This window comes from Mytilus edulis, chromosome 12 (assembly GCF_963676685.1).
Source record: "Mytilus edulis chromosome 12, xbMytEdul2.2, whole genome shotgun sequence".
Lineage (NCBI taxonomy): Eukaryota > Metazoa > Mollusca > Bivalvia > Mytilida > Mytilidae > Mytilus > Mytilus edulis.
This window is the reverse complement of record NC_092355.1, coordinates 46,161,603-46,179,371: the sequence shown is the minus strand read 5'-3', so window position 1 is coordinate 46,179,371 and position 17,769 is coordinate 46,161,603. Positions and strand designations below refer to the sequence as shown.

Genomic DNA, 17,769 nt, shown 5'->3' with positions numbered 1-17,769 from the left:
GAATTATTATATTATCAAAAATTGATCAAAAATCTTTAATTTTGTTATTTTCACGAAATCATTTTAAACTGATTTTGATAACATTATGTTAAAGTTTGACATTCATTTATTTTGATGTTTAAATAATACATTCATACTCGAAATGAATGGAGTTCATTCTGTGACGCATATGAATCATAGCTTTACTATATCTTTTGATGAATGTAATGAATAGGAACTATTATATTCAATACATTTCACTGTTCACTTTACTGAATAAACTGTAGTATGAAAGGATAGGTAAAACGAAAAATGTTTTGAATACTCACACGACCACTAACAAGTAAAATCTAATTTGATTTATTTATCCTCTTTGGAGATACATTTTCACGTTACCTTTAATAACCAATCGATAAATATTTCCAAAACCTATTATGATTATCCAATATTGAATAAAAGTTTGGTTCTATTTCTTATTATAATTGCTTCCAAATGGAGAAATTGCACCGATATTACTGTTGATATGAATTCTACTATGTTCCATCGGCACTCTGTGTGAAAACGTGTACAGTCTTAATTTAGCGAAAGGAATAGTCCGAAGAGAAAGAATGTCAAAAAACAGAATTGGACAGAATTCAATGGAAACAATCTGGCAGAAATCTCGATGGAGGGAAGCGGTGGATAAGCTTAAAAATAGTAGCTTCACCAATTTCAGTCTTAAAAACGGTTATCCGACACAACCACCATCATATCGTGAATACGATTCCCCATCATTGCCACATCAAAGGGAAGACGACAGTCAATTGTTAAATACTAACAAAAGAATGAAGGATGTAAGTTGCTGTTTAAAAGCTACAAACTATATCATAGGGATATTCCTATTGATATCGCTTATCCTGTCTACTGTTGGTACAACAACGTCATATTGGCTCGATACTGGTACCCTTAATGTTGGATTATTCAAGGTCTGTACAAAATCTTCAACCTGTGACCCTGTTTCATCCTTTACGGAATCTGCGTTCGCAACAAGTAAGTTTCATGATACAATTCATTTCTAAGTTATATATAAGTTGTTTCGTATAAAAAGGATGAAAACATGATCCATACGAGTGTCAACAAATTCGAGATCTCATTTAAACACAACGCAAATTTTGCTTATGTCATCGAGCTGACGAACAAACAAATCAAAATATAGAATAAACAAAAAAGTAACGAGATGCGTTGGTGTCAAGGAGACTCAATATTTAATATGAAACAGATGCTACCTAATAAGCTTCATATTTTGTTGGTGCATTTGTGTTCGATTTAAAATCTCGAAAAATGTACTAAGGTAGCAATACATAGTTAGTAATTTAGTTTCGCATTATGGCCATGGTGAAAATTTTAAATAGGAAAGTTTTTGTACAATAAAATTGATTTTTTAGATAATTGAAGAATAATAAAGCCTTCTAAATGGGTTTATATGAACATTTATATTGTTTTAAATAGCATGTTTCATAGGTCATTTTTCTGTTTGACAGTCCGTATTTTCCTATCCGTACCGCCCCTAGGTCCAGAAATTATTGTAATGTTTTTCAACAAAGATTTGACGCTCGATCTTTTCCATTCAATTTTATGGAAAAACGAGCAGAAATGCTTTTTTTTTATTGAACCTCTTTATAGATATAAGTCTATGATTTCAGGAAAGGTTTCCCTCTATTAGATTGAAATTTTTCTTTGACCAAATTTTGAAGACTTTTGTGACATGGTCACACCCCCACCCCACCCCAATTTTTGCAATATTTTGTTTTCAAATAAATGCAGATTGTTGCCTTGGTTACACCAAAAAAAAAGATTATATTTCACCATTATAACTATTGGAAATCAAATCTATGGAAGATTCTCTTTCCATAAATATAAACATGCATAACACAAATAGTAAGCCTTATTTGTCAGAGAGGAAGGGAAAGAGGGTGTCTAAAAATTATGAGTGTCAAGTTTTTTCCTAACTGTTACCTAAAACTGAAAAGGGAATTATAAGCCAGCTTGTTGTTAACATGAGAGAGGGATAATAAGTCATACTACTGGCGAGTTAGTAAGTTATGGCGTACTGAATTATAATCCTGGTACCTTTGATAACTATTTATGATGATGAACACAAACTAAAATATTTTTTCTCTTCATTGATAGGAATAGAAACGGTTTTTGGAAGGCCATATAATTTACCTCAATTTAGAATAGACTCTTAAATTTTTATATATATATTTTTTTATTTGAACGATTGATTGGAAAAGATCGTGCATTTTTACATGAGAGGTCTTTAACTATTGGTTTCCAAATCTGATCTGGTGTGGTTGATGACAAGGTCAAGTTTGATATGGACGATTTTCTTTTATGCCGTGAAGAAGTTATGCTCCTTGAATGATTGGGAAATGACATTTTGACAGCCTCTTATTTAGAATTTTCAATATGTATTGTACATTCCTCGCAGATGCAACGAATCTGAATTTAAAGTTAAAATATTACATTAATTTTGTACTGAACAGGAAAGCAATTAATGCAAGTTGACGAAAAGCAAACAACAAGAAATGCTAGTTTTTATTCCATTTCATTACAGCGCCTAACACATGGAGAATAGTAACTGGTTTGGACATATCAGGATGTTGTATGTTGCTGCTGTGTCTTATATTCTATTGTATATTTGTTCATTGCACTGTTTTGGATTATCGGAAAGTCAGTTGTGGTGTATTATTGTGTATATTTGTGATGCTGAGTGGTAAGTAAAAACGAATAATGTTTACTTATCAAATAATACGAGAAAAAATAGAAACACTTTCCTCTTAGATTAATGCATGTTTGACGAACGAAAAGATAGCAAATAAAATTCATTTGTAACATATAGAATATTAGTTACATACAGAACATGTAATAAGAGAACACTGGTACAATTGAATACCATCTGTTAAGAGTCTTGGTTACTTGGTAAAGTCTCAATCCATGACCATGTGTGTGCAGCTGATAAGTTTCATTTGAACTAATTGGTTAATGCATATACATAGTAACATTCTTCGTTTCCCACTATCAAACACTTGTATGGTCTGTTTCAAATGTACCCACTTTCGTAAAATATTTGGAACTGTAGACGTTTTATTTACACAAACTTACATTGCCTCTATTCCAACAGTTCTAATACTAACCATTTGAAAGCCCTTTCGTTTTCTTAGCAAATGACGATCTTTCCAAGTCTTTTGTTTAACCATACAAACATCGAATGAAGCCGTATTCCGAATGTGCCTGTAGAATATTCAGATATGTTCCGAAAGGTTGCAATTAGGAAAGACTACAAAAGCCACTAATGTATGTGAGTTAACAACAACAAAGGTTCACGCTTAATATATTTCATAGGAATATTATTTATATGAAACCAGCTTTCATATTACCCTTTTAATTGACTACATTGTACATTGAACAGTAGTAGTTTCGCCCCGTTTCGCCAACATGATTTATTAAAGTGTAAACCTAGAAATTTTCCGGGTTTTCCTAAATTGCAGATTATGGGAAGAACAATAGATATTGCAAAGTATGTTGTTTTAGTCATTAGAGTCTAATTAGGTGACAGGTGACTTAACATGTGGAAATTAAAGAAAAATCATTATTTAAATAAAATTTATATAAAAAAAAATGTAGTGTTTTGTTGTTGTTTGATAAACAAACGGTTTAAAAGAAAATGTAGTTAAAGCATTTAATAGTAACCAACACTTTCAACTTTAGCTTCAACGATTTAATTAATTTCATTATTTAAATAAAAAATTTAAATAAAAAAGAATGTCCTAGAACAACAAATCATTAAGAAGAAGGATGGCATAGTAAACTGAAGAATTAGTCAATGCACCTCACCAGAGATCTTCAGAATGATAAAGTTGTTGAGACAAGAAGAACGCGCTCTGACACTCATCAATACTCTTATTGATGATCTGTTTTACTATGATATTATTACGTGAGTATTTCTGTATTGGCCTGAGGCGAAGCCGAAGGCCAATACAGCTGGCCGAGGACCAATAACAAGGCCAATACAGAAATACACGTAATAGTATCTTTATTAATTAACTACAGTGTTACAATAATTTTTTTTAATTTCATTTCACAAGAGATAAACATTTTTATCTTGAAGTGGAACTATCCAAATCTCAGTTCCTTCTTAATAAGATGCAATATTTAATGATGATCTTCTTCTTCTTCTTCTTCCAATACAGTGCAGTCCTCTAGTTGAGTATTATCGCACTATTGCCCATGCTGGGTGTGACAACAAAGGTGCAAGAAAATATTTACAGGTGCAAGTTAAAAACAGTCTGATGGTGCGATTAAGGGATACTGCAGCTCAGTACCCCTTGCTTGAAAGCATTTAGTGAGGTACTGTCCACCAAAGGTTGTGGGAGGCTGTTCCATATCCTTATGCTGTCTGGGAAGAAGGAATGCCTGTAAGTTGAAGTTCTGGCATACGGTACGAGAAATCGTGTTGTGTGTCCTCTTGCTACGGATGATGTAGTGTGTAGCTCTTGCGTTGGTATTGCTACGAGGCCATTTACTATTCTGTACATCATTACTGCTTTGCAGTTGGCCCTCCTCTCGGCTAGTGGTTGCCACTGTAGAGTTTTTGGCATTGATGTTACACTGCTGGTTTGTTGGTAGTTGTTCAATACAAACCGGGCTGATCTTCTTTGCACACTTTCTAATTTCTGTATGTTAAGGTTAGTGAACGGGTCCCAGACTGAGCATGCATACTCAAGCAATGGTCTTACTAGCGTTGTGTAGCATATAGCTTTTGTTTGTTGGGGACAGTGCTGAAGATTTCTTTGGAGTCAACCAGTTCTAAATTGTGCCCATGAATGTTGTAGCTTGTTAGATGTGGTTTGCGCTTGTTGGTAACGCGTAGCAGTTGGCATTTGCTGGGATGGAATTCCATTTGCCAATCAGATTCCCACCTGAGCAAGTTGTTCATGTCTTCTTGCAGTAGCTTCGAGTCTGCATCATTTTGGATCCTTCTGTACAGTACGCAGTCATCAGCAAAATTGATCTGGTTCCGTTTCCATTTGTCTTCAGCATTTTCTCATCTGATGATTGTTTTACCCTTTCCAGTCACTATAAAGTGTTACAACTTAAATTTAGACGCAACACATAAATAGTAATTGAAAAGGTACTGTCATTGCATGTGTTATACAGAAACAAATTGAATAAATGTTTTTAAAAAATAATGAAGGAGTTGAAAATGATGAAACTATCCATAAGCCAAATTACCACAGAACGAAGATTTGCACAATTGCAAAATGCCTGGTTCGGGTTTAAAATTAATGTCAGTTTACAAACATGAGAAGCGAAAATATACAGAAAATCGATTTGTACCATCGTAAAATTATGAGGTCTTCAAGATATGAACTTTGTGATACTCGTTCCCCAAACCTGAAATAATTCCATCGTCTGCTTTCAAAATGCTTTTTAAATGAACGTTACCGTCTTTTGCCTGAAATAGATGCCATACTGAAAGTTTCAGCATGTTTATGGTGAGTAAATGAAAACTGCATCTTCCAAACAACAGTTTACTAAACAGTTTGTGTTTATCGTGATTTTCGATCTAAAAACTAGAGGCGTCCCGAAATCCTGTATTGGCCGGATCAGAACTCGGCCGATACAGAAAAAAATCTGTATTGGCCGAGTTATTCTGTATTGGCCGAGTTGACACCTTATATTGCATAGGCAGTTTTCATCATATTAAGTCCGATAACAATGTAGTTAATTAATTGTTAATAGTTGTTTTTGGTTTTGAACTTGCTGTTAGTAACTGCGAGGGATCTCAGATCTGTACTTAGTATCAATTTTTCGTGGGGATGTATAAGTACAAGTCCACATCAACTGTTTTTGTAAGATGCATTTCTATTCCATTCCATCTGATAAGTTTAGCCTTTTTCAACTGAGTTTTATAGTTTGTTCATATGTTGACTGTACTGTTTAATCCAGTAATAAAGAAAAAAAAGTTTTACAAGTCAAACACGTGCTTATGATTGACGACATACGCAATCAGTATCCCCCTTTTTTTAAACGAGAACCAAATAAGACGTTAATCTGAACATTATTCATGCAGTATAACACGACCACAGCAATTATCGCTAATATCGTTACAAGTTTAAAAGTCAATACATGAATATTAACTGCAACTTGATAATATCTGAAGATTTTTTTTTATCGTAATTCCGAATTCCTTCCGTAGTTTACAATGAAATTGATACATCCAGTCTTCCAAAAATCACTTGTCTCAGATATTTTCCCCATATATACCTTAATATAACGTTTTTTTTTAATTAACTACACTGTTATTTGACTTAATAGCATATATTTCAGGCTTAAGACGGTCACATTCATTTAAATAGCATTTTGAAAGCAGACGATGGAATTGACTCAGGTTTTGGGGACGAGTACGGAGTAGATCATCACAAAGTTCATTTCTTGACGACCTGATATTTAATTTCACGATGGTACATAATTTCACTGTTTACTTTTGCTTCTGCTTCTCATGTTTTGTTAACTGTCATTCAATTTTAATCCCGAACCAGGCATATGCATTCTGTGATTGTGCAAATCTGCGTTCTTTGGTAATTTGCCCCCTATGGATAGTTGTATCATTTTGAACTCCAACATTTTTTTTTTTAAATATTTCAATTTGTTTCTTCATAACACATGCAATGGCAGTACCTTTCCAATTACTATTTATGTGTTGCGTCTAAATTTAAGTTGTAACACTTTATAGTGACTGAAACATTCATCCGATAAGAAAATGCTGAAGACGCATGGAAAAGGCACCAGATCATTTGATATTGCATCTTATAAAAAGAAACTGAGATTCGATACATGTACATTTTGTAGTTCCACTTCAAGGTAAAAATGTTTATCTCTTGTAATATGAAATAAAAAAAAAAGTGTATCACTGTAGTTAATTAATAAAGTTACCATTACGTGTATTACTGTATTGGCCTTCGGCTTCGCCTCAGGCCAATACAGAAATACTTACGTAATAATGTCATATTATTATACCTCAGTTATCATTTCCTATAATATGAGGCAGGCATTACCTGTGAAAGGGGACGAAGTCTGTATGATATTTAACTTCAAGATCTGTTAAAAAAAGAAACGGAAATACCGTAACGCTTCCTGTTTTGGTTCTATTATAAGGGATTTTAGTTGTGACGTTATTTAAGTAATGACGTTATAGTCAATGTAAACAAAGAAATGCTATCATCAGGTAAAGTTTTTCATATTAAAGAAATATTAAAAATGAAATTGGTATTGTGTTCCTTCCTATATATTTTACTAGACTGAAAAATATATATTTTACTCAAAGTCTCTTGATAAACGAGACCGAAAGAAGGAAGTAGATTTCAGCGCAAATGCGGGAAAATAAAAAAAAGTCTGAAGAAAAAAAGATAACGATTTTGCATTCATTAGTAGATTTAACGTAAGAATGATTTTTTGAAGGAAATTTTTTTTTTTTTTTTTTACCACCGTAATAGGGGAGCATCGTCCCCTTATAAATTAAGTTCACAATATTTTGACTGTTTTTGTCAAATTGCAAGCGTTGAACTATTGGACCGGTCAATAGTTTCCAACTATTGGACTTCTATTAAACTATTTGCCCGCAAGCGTCATTATATTTCGTGGAATTCCCAAAGAGCTACGGGATTGTAAGATTTTCAAAATACCGCGGGAGTAACGATGTTGCGTTTTACCTATTCAATATAGGGTTGACAGCAGTGTAAGGCGTAGCCTTATTTTTCTATAATAATTATGGACAACGTTATGGTTGGGTTTCTGTTTATTTTATAGTTCGATAGTTGAGTTATCACAGCCATTTGTTGTCTGTGTCCATATAATTAAAGACTTACTAACTGGATATTTTTGGAATAGTAAGTTTATTGTCCCCTCAGCTTCGCCTCATAACTATGATGCTGCAAATCGTAGATTCCAGTTTTGACCTTGACAGTGAAAAATAAATATCCAACCGATTTTTAAGCCCTATTCAATTACCAATTTAGCTAGTAAACGAAATGGGAACCACAAGGACAGCACGCCATTTCTTGGAGCAATACAGGCTTGCCATTGGAATTGCTACAATGACAATTAATAAAAATATTTGTTATTCTTTATCATGTATATTAAAATAAATAAAATAAGCAATATATCAGCCTGTTCACCATTCCTTACATGGAAATGAACGAATAAAATGTTTTTTATTAAGGATTTTCTTTTCCCAGGAGTAGATTATTTACTGCACAACTTTTTTGGAATTTTGGGTCCTCAATGCTCTTCAACTTTGTACTTGTTTGGATTTTCAATTGTTTTGATATGAGCGTCACTGATGAGTCTTATGTCATGGTGAAAGTTCCTCTATCTTTCAATTTTTATCCATGGAGATCCATTTCAAAATTAAAGGAAAAAATACTATTTGTGTAACTGTTTTGTTACATTCTATTTTATCAATTGTTTTTAGGGTGTTAAAAGTTGTAATAAACAATTCCGGTCCCCAAGATTTATCGTCTTTTTATGCAGCCTTTATGTAGACTTGTACTTTTTATCTTTTCAGCTGGAGCAATTCTAAGTGGAATGGCAGTTATGGTGTTGTACTATTTTGACATTGATAAAACATACTCATTGGACTGGTCTTTCTATGTAGCGGCGTCTGGTGGTGGCCTTGCTTTCATAACTTTCTGTATTATGATTGTTTATATATTTGTACTGGCGTTAGAATGATATTTCCTTAAAAGATCATATTATGGTATACCATTAATTGATCATCAATTCTATGTTTAATAATACTAAAACAAAAATGATATTCAATCTTTACAACATTAAAGTTCAAACTGGAGCGACGAAAAACAGCACATAACTCTTTTTATGTTGATGAATATGATTGTCCTTGATTATTTGTCTCGAAAGTAATGAATATAACTTAACCCCCTTTATGACAAATATGTATCTTGTCTATATCTTACATCCCTTTTACACTCACTCAAAACCACCAATGAAGTTGTTCCAATCACGACAACCTAATTGATATCTCATGCAAAAGAAACCAATTCTTTTCAAATATTTATAATGACCCTGTAGTGAAAAAGTAATCCCCGCCATAAAAACAAAACAAACCTATTCGTTTCACATTGCGATCTAGTTTAGCCCCTGTCAAAGAATTGGGAAACTAGATCATACCTTCATGTACTCTCCCAGTCTATTCTTACAATTTGCGTCCTGATTCCAGAGTCGGATAACTTCGATTGAAAACCCAACATATTTACTCACTTAACATGTATCCATTTCAAATTGATTAACAAATCAATTAAGCACGAGTAAACGAAATGGGAACCACAAGGACAGCACGCCATTTCTGGGAGCAATACAGGCTTGCCATTGGAGTTGCTACAAATGACAATTAATAAAAATATTTGTTATTCTTTATCATGTATATCAAAATAAATAAAATAAGCAATATATCAGCCTGTTCACCATTCCTTACATGGACATGAACGAATAAAATGTTTTTTTTTATTAAGGATTTTCTTTTCCCAGGAGTAGTTTACCTTAGCCGGTTTTTAGCACAACTTTTTGGAATTTTTCGAAAAATTCAAAGTTTTGTAAACAGGAAATTTATAAAAATTACCACATTATTGATATTCATGTCAACACCGAAATGTTGACTACTGGGCTGGTGATACCCTCGGGGACGAAACGTCCATCAGCAGTGGCATCGACCCAGTAGTGTAGATAGTTATCAAAGGTACCAGGATTATAATTTAGTACGCCAGACGCGAGTTTCGTCTACATAAGACTCATCAGTGACGCTCATACCAAAATATTTATAAAGCCAAACAAGTACAAAATTGAAGAGCATTTAGGATCCAAAATTCCAAAACGTTGTGCCAAATACGGCTCAGGTAATCTATGTCTGGGATAAAAAAATCCTTAGTTTCTTTCGAAAAATTCAAAGTTTTGTAAACAGGAAATTTATAAAAATGACCACATTATTGATATTCAGGTCAACACCGAAATGTTGACGAAACGTCCACCAGCAGTGGCATCGAATAACACAAATTACTTTCTCGAAGGTGACGGCGGGTCAATTGATAGAAATATAGAATTGCTACAACAAAATACATGCACGTGTCATTGATGGATACCTCATAGCCTTTGTTTTTCTATTATGCATAAATACAATTTAAAAGTTTCAGGCTAGCTGTAGGATCATCAACACTTATATAAGCTATACTATTGATTATTTATACACAATAATTGTTTGTCTAAATGTCATTTGTAATTAAATATCTAAACGTCTTAATCAAAAGTAAAATAACCGAGGGAAATTCAAAACGGAAATTAAATTGAGAACGGAAATGGGGAATGTGTCAAAGCGACAATAACCCGACCAAAGAGAAGACAACAGCCGAAGGCCACAAATGAGTCTTCAATGTAGCGAGAAAATCCCGCACCTGAATTCGTCCTTCAGCTGGCCCCTTAACAAATATGTATACTAGTTCAGTGATAATGGACGTCATACTAAACTCCGAATTATACACAAGAAACTAAAAATCACAAACCTAACAAAGGCCAGAGGCGCCTGTCTTGGGACATGTGCAAAATTGCGGCGGGGTTAAACATGTTTATGAGATCTCAACCCTCCCCGATATCTCCAGCCAATGCATAGAAAAGTAAACGCATAACAATACGCACATTGAAATTCAGTTCAAGAGAAGTCTGAGTCCGATGTCAGAAGATGTAACAAAAGAAAATAAACAAAATGACAATAATACATAAATAACAAGACTACTAGCAGTTAACTGACATGCCAGCTCCAGATCTCAATTAAACTGTTGTTATTTATGTATTATTGTCATTTTATTTATTTTCTTTTGTTACATCTTTTGACATCAGACTCGGACTTCTCTTGAACTGAATTTTAATGTGCGTATTGTTATTGTTTTACTTTTCTACATTGGCTAGAGGTATAGGGGGAGGGTTGAGATCTCATAAACATGTTTAACCCCGCCGCAATTTTGCGCCTGTCCCAAGTCAGGAGCCTCTGGCCTTTGTTAGTCTTGTATGATTTTTAAATTTTAGTTTCTTGTGCATAATTCGGAGTTTAGTATGACGTCCATTATCACTGTACTATTATGCATATTTTAGGGGCCAGCTGAAGGACACCTACGGGTGCGGGAATTCTCGCTACATTGAAGACCCATTGGTTGCCTTCGGCTGTTGTTTGCTCTATGGTCGGGTGGTTGTCGCTTTGACATATTCACCATTTCCTTTCTCAATTTTATGATTGAAAACTTATGTCTTCATCATATGAATATCAGGCACAATTCCTCCCGTTAGGGGTTTAGTATCATACTATCATAAAATATATGAGAAGAACATAACCCGTGTCATGCCAACAACTGTTTTTTTTAAATAAATGTGTTTAGTTCCGATGCAAAGACCCTATAAGTGAGTCAATATTAAAGCCAAAATATGCAATCTTTAATGATCTGACAACAGTATCGTAACTATATCCCTTCTTGATAAGTCTGTTTAAAGGTTTTGTAAGTTTTTGAGGTGATTACTGACATTATTGTGCTTTGGAAAGTCTAATATAAAATGCCAAAAATCAAACACATCTAACGAATGAAAACAATTGTCATATTTCTGCTTTGGAACAGAGTGTAGACAATAGTGTATTAAACCTGGTTTAATATTTAATAGCTAGTCAAACATTTTACTTGTATGACAGTCGCATAGAATTTTATTATATTGACAACGATATGTGAACAAAACAAACGGACATAATATCAATAGGTAATAGGTCATAATTGGCGTACAGCAGTCAACATTTGGATATTATCTGGAACGGGGACCCAAATAATTGCCCCATTGAAACGCATTGAAAATCATAGTAAATAAATTGGGTCCTGTTCAATTAATGATTTTGATAACCACCTTGGGACTTCAGGTTCATGTCAGGCATTTGTTTTGAAGTGTCTAAGTACAATCTCAGTGCCTCATGACCGGCATTCCGTTGCAAAATTTTGTTTTTATTGACAACAGGGTCAGTTTGTCTACTTCCGGGGAAGAATAAAGGCTAGAATTTAGGCAATTTACTTTATGTACTGACGCCAGAATACATTTAAATCAATCAAAGTTTTTACAGAAATTCAAACTAGAAAGCCTACCCTTTCAAATAAATCTACAGTCAGTTACAGAACTAGTGTAATAATAACACTACACAATTTTAAACATACGTTATATATTTTTTTTAAGAACTACATTCGTGGGTACCGGACTGGTTGCCGTAACTGGGATCCTATTCCATCTTAATCACTATAAAACAAATAACTGTTTCAACAAAATAAAACATAATGGCATATAGACAAAGTACATAAGAAAAATGAAAGACAAGAACTTGCAATTGACCATAGTACAATAATACTATGCAATATGCATATTGGACGAATAAAGTGAACATGTAGAATTTCACCAAATCTGGTTTATTCTAGTTTTAATGAAATTACTCAAATATAAAGATACATAAATATTTCATGAACATCCTTGGCCTTTACAATGATGACTCAGCATACATTCACATTTTACAACCCTATAGTATATTCATATTATGTAATGGCGTGTCAAACGTTGCAATATTCACAAAAAATGAAATATGTGTTGAAAATGTTAAACAATTGTAAATTTGTTCGTAAAACGAAAATATGTTCATAAAAAAGAAATAAATATTCAAAAATTCAAAATATGTGTTTTTAAAATGATATATATATGCATAAAACAAAAGACAATGGTTCATTAAAACAAACATTTTTTCTTAAAAATGTATATATTTTCATAAAAAACAAATAATTGTTCATACAAGTAAAATAATTGTTCATTGTAGTACAATAAGTGTTCTTAAAAGTAAAATATATGTTCATAACAGTAAAATAATTGTTCATAAACGTAATATAATTGTTCTTTAAAGTAAAATTACATGTATATTTTTATGAACATATAATGGTTAAGCAGTGCTTACATTTACTCTTCGCAGTTTTTGAAACTCATAGATTCTGTTAACACTAAAATTAGCTTTTTTGTGACCGCAGGATAAAACATATAGCTAGATTTACCAAAAACACCTCAATAGTGTGTTCTAACTTAAATTTGTACTAAAGTTTCCAAATTGCTTAAAACAGCCGAATAATTCCGGAAATTTGAGTCTCCAGGAGCAAAAAACTTAAAAAAAATACCTACCCCCTGGATCATTAAACAGATAATTAACTTGTAAATGCTATGATTTTATCATTTTAAAGGTCTTTTGTATAGAAAACAATAAATGTGCTTGGAAAATCTGCAAAAATCATGTAAGCAGTCATTTTCTATAAAACTTTTAGCATGAATTCATACATCAGACTGGTATCTTTATATATACAACTTTTGTAAATGTGGTTTGTTTAAACACTTCTAGTTCATGTATTAGCGAAATTATGTTAAATACATGGTTAGAGATGATACAGGTTAGAGATGATACAGGTTATAGATGATACAGGTTAGAGATGATACAGGTTAGAGATGATACTGGTAAAATATATCGTTTTCGCGATTTCGCCTTTCATATTCTATAGGGCGAAAACGCGAAATCGCGAAAAGGCGAAATCGCGAAGTCGAAAACGAGAAATTTTTTTGGATTCGAGCGTCACTGATGAGTCTTTTGTAGACGAAACGCGCGTCTGGCGTAATTACAAAATTTAGTCCTGGTATCTATGATGAGTTTATTTACTGTTTCAACAGCCATCAGTGTTTCATGTGTGTATTCTTAAACAATGTATCACTCTCTACTGTCCTTGTATATTATTCTATATTCTGCGTTTTCATCCAGATTCTCGTGTATACCATGAGGGTCCGGATTGGGGGTATTGTTTATTGCTGTATTCTTTAAATTGTTATGTCATTTTTTTCTACATTTTATTTATCTTACTAATTATTCTTTCTTTATTTTTCATATTTTGTCATCCCAATATATTTTACTTACTGATGTTTAGTTACATTACGACGTTTATCTCTAATTTATATACTGGTTACCAATTTTGACAAATTTGTGTCATTCATGGCAATTAAACAGAATCAACATGATATATGCGATCATTCTTGGATGAAATTAATATTACTTTAATATTACACTTTTTGAAACCATTTTTATCAATTTTCAATTTCATGTGTTGTTTCCGTATATGTTATGTTTCATTGCTCGTGTGTTGTTTTCGTATATTTTAGCCGCTCGTCTTGAGCCTACTCATTTGATCCGATAACACCCCATATAGCAATAAAATTATACTTTTATTGCCATTCATAACTCTTAACAGACCATTTAACAGACCGGGTTTTATACATCCGACCCATTAACAGACCAGGTTTTAAATAAAGATTGATTTATGTCACCAAAATACAGATTTTCGTGTAGATTTTTCACACTATGATATCAATATGGTTAACAAACATAATATAATGCCTTTGTTTTTCGATGTTCAAAATATTGAATGCAAGTAAATTTAACCAATGTGTCATTGTGTGTACATTTTATGTGTGTAAAATGTGTATAAATTTATTGATGAGTAACCCGTCTTTTCATTTTATAGATCGTACATCGAAGCTAGAAAAATTATAATTACACCACTGAATTCAGTACATTGAATTGTTTTGTTAGACATGAATACTTTTTATGATGAAAATATATTTAGAAAGTTATACAAAGAAACATGCTGAACTTTCAATGATTTTCTCGATAACATCTGATTAACAGACTTTAGCCAACCCGATTAACAGACCAACCACCGATATAGCCGCGTACTCAATATAGATTAACCGACCAATCTCTCGGTTAGCCGAGTGTCGGCCGTGTTGTTTCTAAATTGTCATAATTATATTTCAATATAATATAGTGTAACAATTGTATAGGTATGTCTTTTCTAAGCTATACATCATTGAAATTCACTGAATTATGAAGGGTGGCATGAAGGAATTAAATTTTAAGACACACACTCTTTTGCAGCCAAAGACAATATTTAAGGTTCCAAAAAAGCTAGATTTCTAAATGAATTCAAGGGGAAATTATATGAATGCGTCTTTGTAAAAGCGTACTAATTCAACCAAGCCACACGTCGTAGTAATAATTTTTACATATAACAGAAACTATTTGGAAAATACATCTGGACACAATACATTGATTCAATCCTAGTGCGTGTATCCTGTGAATCCTAAAGGTAAGTAATGGTATTGGTTGGCATATCAATTCTGATGATTAAAACTGTAACCAATCTGGTATATACGGGAAATCACATGACTAACTGTTATGCGACATCATCATTGTTGTGGATTAAAATAGACGAATCAGTGAAATACGCGAGTCTACAGAAAGCGAACACACTAGATTTATTAAACTTGACATTAAACAGATTTCGTTAACTTTTAATGCTTACATTTAGCGTTTTTAACATATGCAGGTGGTTACTGTTATTGCATTCATACGACGTTGAACAATTGTCCAAATAAATGTTATCTGTTTCAACTCAATATAATTGAAGATTTTTTTCTATCATCTTTTAGTTGAAAAGAAATTTAACAACCAAATTATGCATAATCAGCCATATGAGCGTACAGTATCTTAAATAAATACCATTTTTCATAATGATGGGGTTTACATTTTTTTAATTTATATTTTTTTACTGATTCAAAGCAGCGTGTAAAAGAACATTTCTTGGCCCGCTCGGGTTATCAATTGACTGGGTCAGATTATGTGTACGTTCGTCTGTAACGCCCACTTGTCAGTCGTATGTGTAAAAATTAAATCACAAAAATACTGAACTCAGATGAAAAATCAAATCGTAAAGTCCCTAATCACATGGCAAAATCAAATGACAAAACACATCAAAAACGAATGGACACTAACTGTCATAATTCTGACTTGGTACAGGCATTTTCAAATGTAGAAAATGGTGTTATACACTTTTAAACTGAGGCGTTCTAAACGCAATCAAATAATACGAATAAATAGCAGAGGACTTAAACTTGTGTGTCGATTGAAATGTTGAATACTTAAACTTTCTTATCGTTATCGTGCATCTGCATACTAGATAAGTATATTTTACTCTATTCTATTTAAATCGCCATTAGAAGGCCTCTGACAGACTGAGGGAGCGAAAATCACTGTTATCGATAGCCAATGACAATAACGTTAAAGATAAATGATTCAGTATTGTTACCAACAAAAGTATGGCTGTTGTCTACCCTGTTATGAAAATGATTCTATATCCCACAACTTCTTTTATTCTTTTATTGATCATAAACAAAAAAAAACTTACGAAAGTACACGACATTATACAATTTTTGTCTTTGATGTATTATTACCTTTTTTGAAGAAAAAATAAATGATATTCATTTCGCCCAAGTAGCAATTTTTGCAACGTTCGTATTTATTGTATCAAGAACAAATTATTTAGTAATAAACGAAGACAGCAAACAGTGTCATTTTTTGGGGTAAATATTTTCTGTCTTTCTTTGTTTTGTTTGTTTGTTTGTTTGCTTGTTTTTATTTAATTGTTTGCAGGTGTTTTTTTGTGTGGATGAGTTGGTTAATTTCTGATTTATTGTTTTTAATTTGTGCATTTATATGCTTCCCTCCTATGATGGTTTATTTCTTCAAAACATGAACAAATCTGGTCATTAGCTTACTATATACTGACTGTATAATAACTGTAAACTTTTCATTCTTCCTTTTTTATCATCTACATAGGTACACTCATAAAACATTGTTTCTTCACATATTAAACAGTGGTATCAAATAAAATAGACAAAGCACAAAATCATTTCAGTAATTGATTTCTATGGTTTATTTCCTTTCGAATGATATGCAGAACATGGATATTTGTTGTATAGGATAAGAGCTTGAATTTGAATAGCACGCCATCCAACCAATATTTCCAAAGAGACACCAATATTGTGCGCAACGTCAGACATATTTGTGTAGTTGGAAATATGCAGACTTTTTAATTGGACGTTGGAAGAAGAATTTCAATTTTTTTTAAATATTTTTCTCCGCGGTGAATATCGGTGTACAAATAGTATTTTAAAACCTTTTAACGAATAAATGCAATGGAGAATTTTTACCTCTCGTTAAATTTCGTGACCTCTTATTCATTTACTTGTTTCATTAATTTGCTTAAATTACCATTGTAAACTTATATTGTAATGACTGCAATATAAAGAGTTTAAAACACCATCAAATTATAAGAGATTCCATAGAAGATATCTCATGCAATCGGTTCAGGAGACAATTAATAGTGCATTGACTTGACATATCAACGATATAAGGATCAGGCTTAGAAAAGGGGAAATACGAGGCTTTGTCGAGCTTTTTCCACGTTTCGGGCCGAATCCTTGTATCGTTGATATGTCAAGTCAATGCACTATTATTGTCTTTATACTGCAATCTAAAAAAAAAAAACACATTTTCAAATGTTGTTTAATGTGTTAATGTTATTATTTGATTTAAATATCGGGAAACTTCCCCCTTTTATAAAAAGTAAATAAATATACAACACAATGAAATATACATTACCTGTTGAAACCCGCAATTGATGGTGAACGAATTTGTTTGAAAATGAACTCAAATATCAACAATAAGCATAAAACATAATGATTTATAGTTTGCAAACCAAAAGTATTAACAAGTGAAATACGTTTTTTTCTCTCTAGAAA

General features: G+C 32.5%; 1 protein-coding gene across 1 annotated transcript; it reads left to right on the top strand.

Annotated features, from left to right (window-relative positions):
* The first annotated feature begins 292 nt into the window (after nt 1–292).
* On the top strand, nt 293–9,494 carry LOC139498597 (uncharacterized). The gene is made up of 3 exons (XM_071287058.1): nt 293–1,008; nt 2,576–2,734; nt 8,588–9,494. The coding sequence occupies exons 1-3, from the start codon at nt 588–590 to the stop codon at nt 8,752–8,754; spliced, it is 747 nt and encodes a 248-aa protein (XP_071143159.1). The 5' UTR covers nt 293–587; the 3' UTR covers nt 8,755–9,494.
* Nucleotides 9,495–17,769: the final 8,275 nt, after the last annotated feature.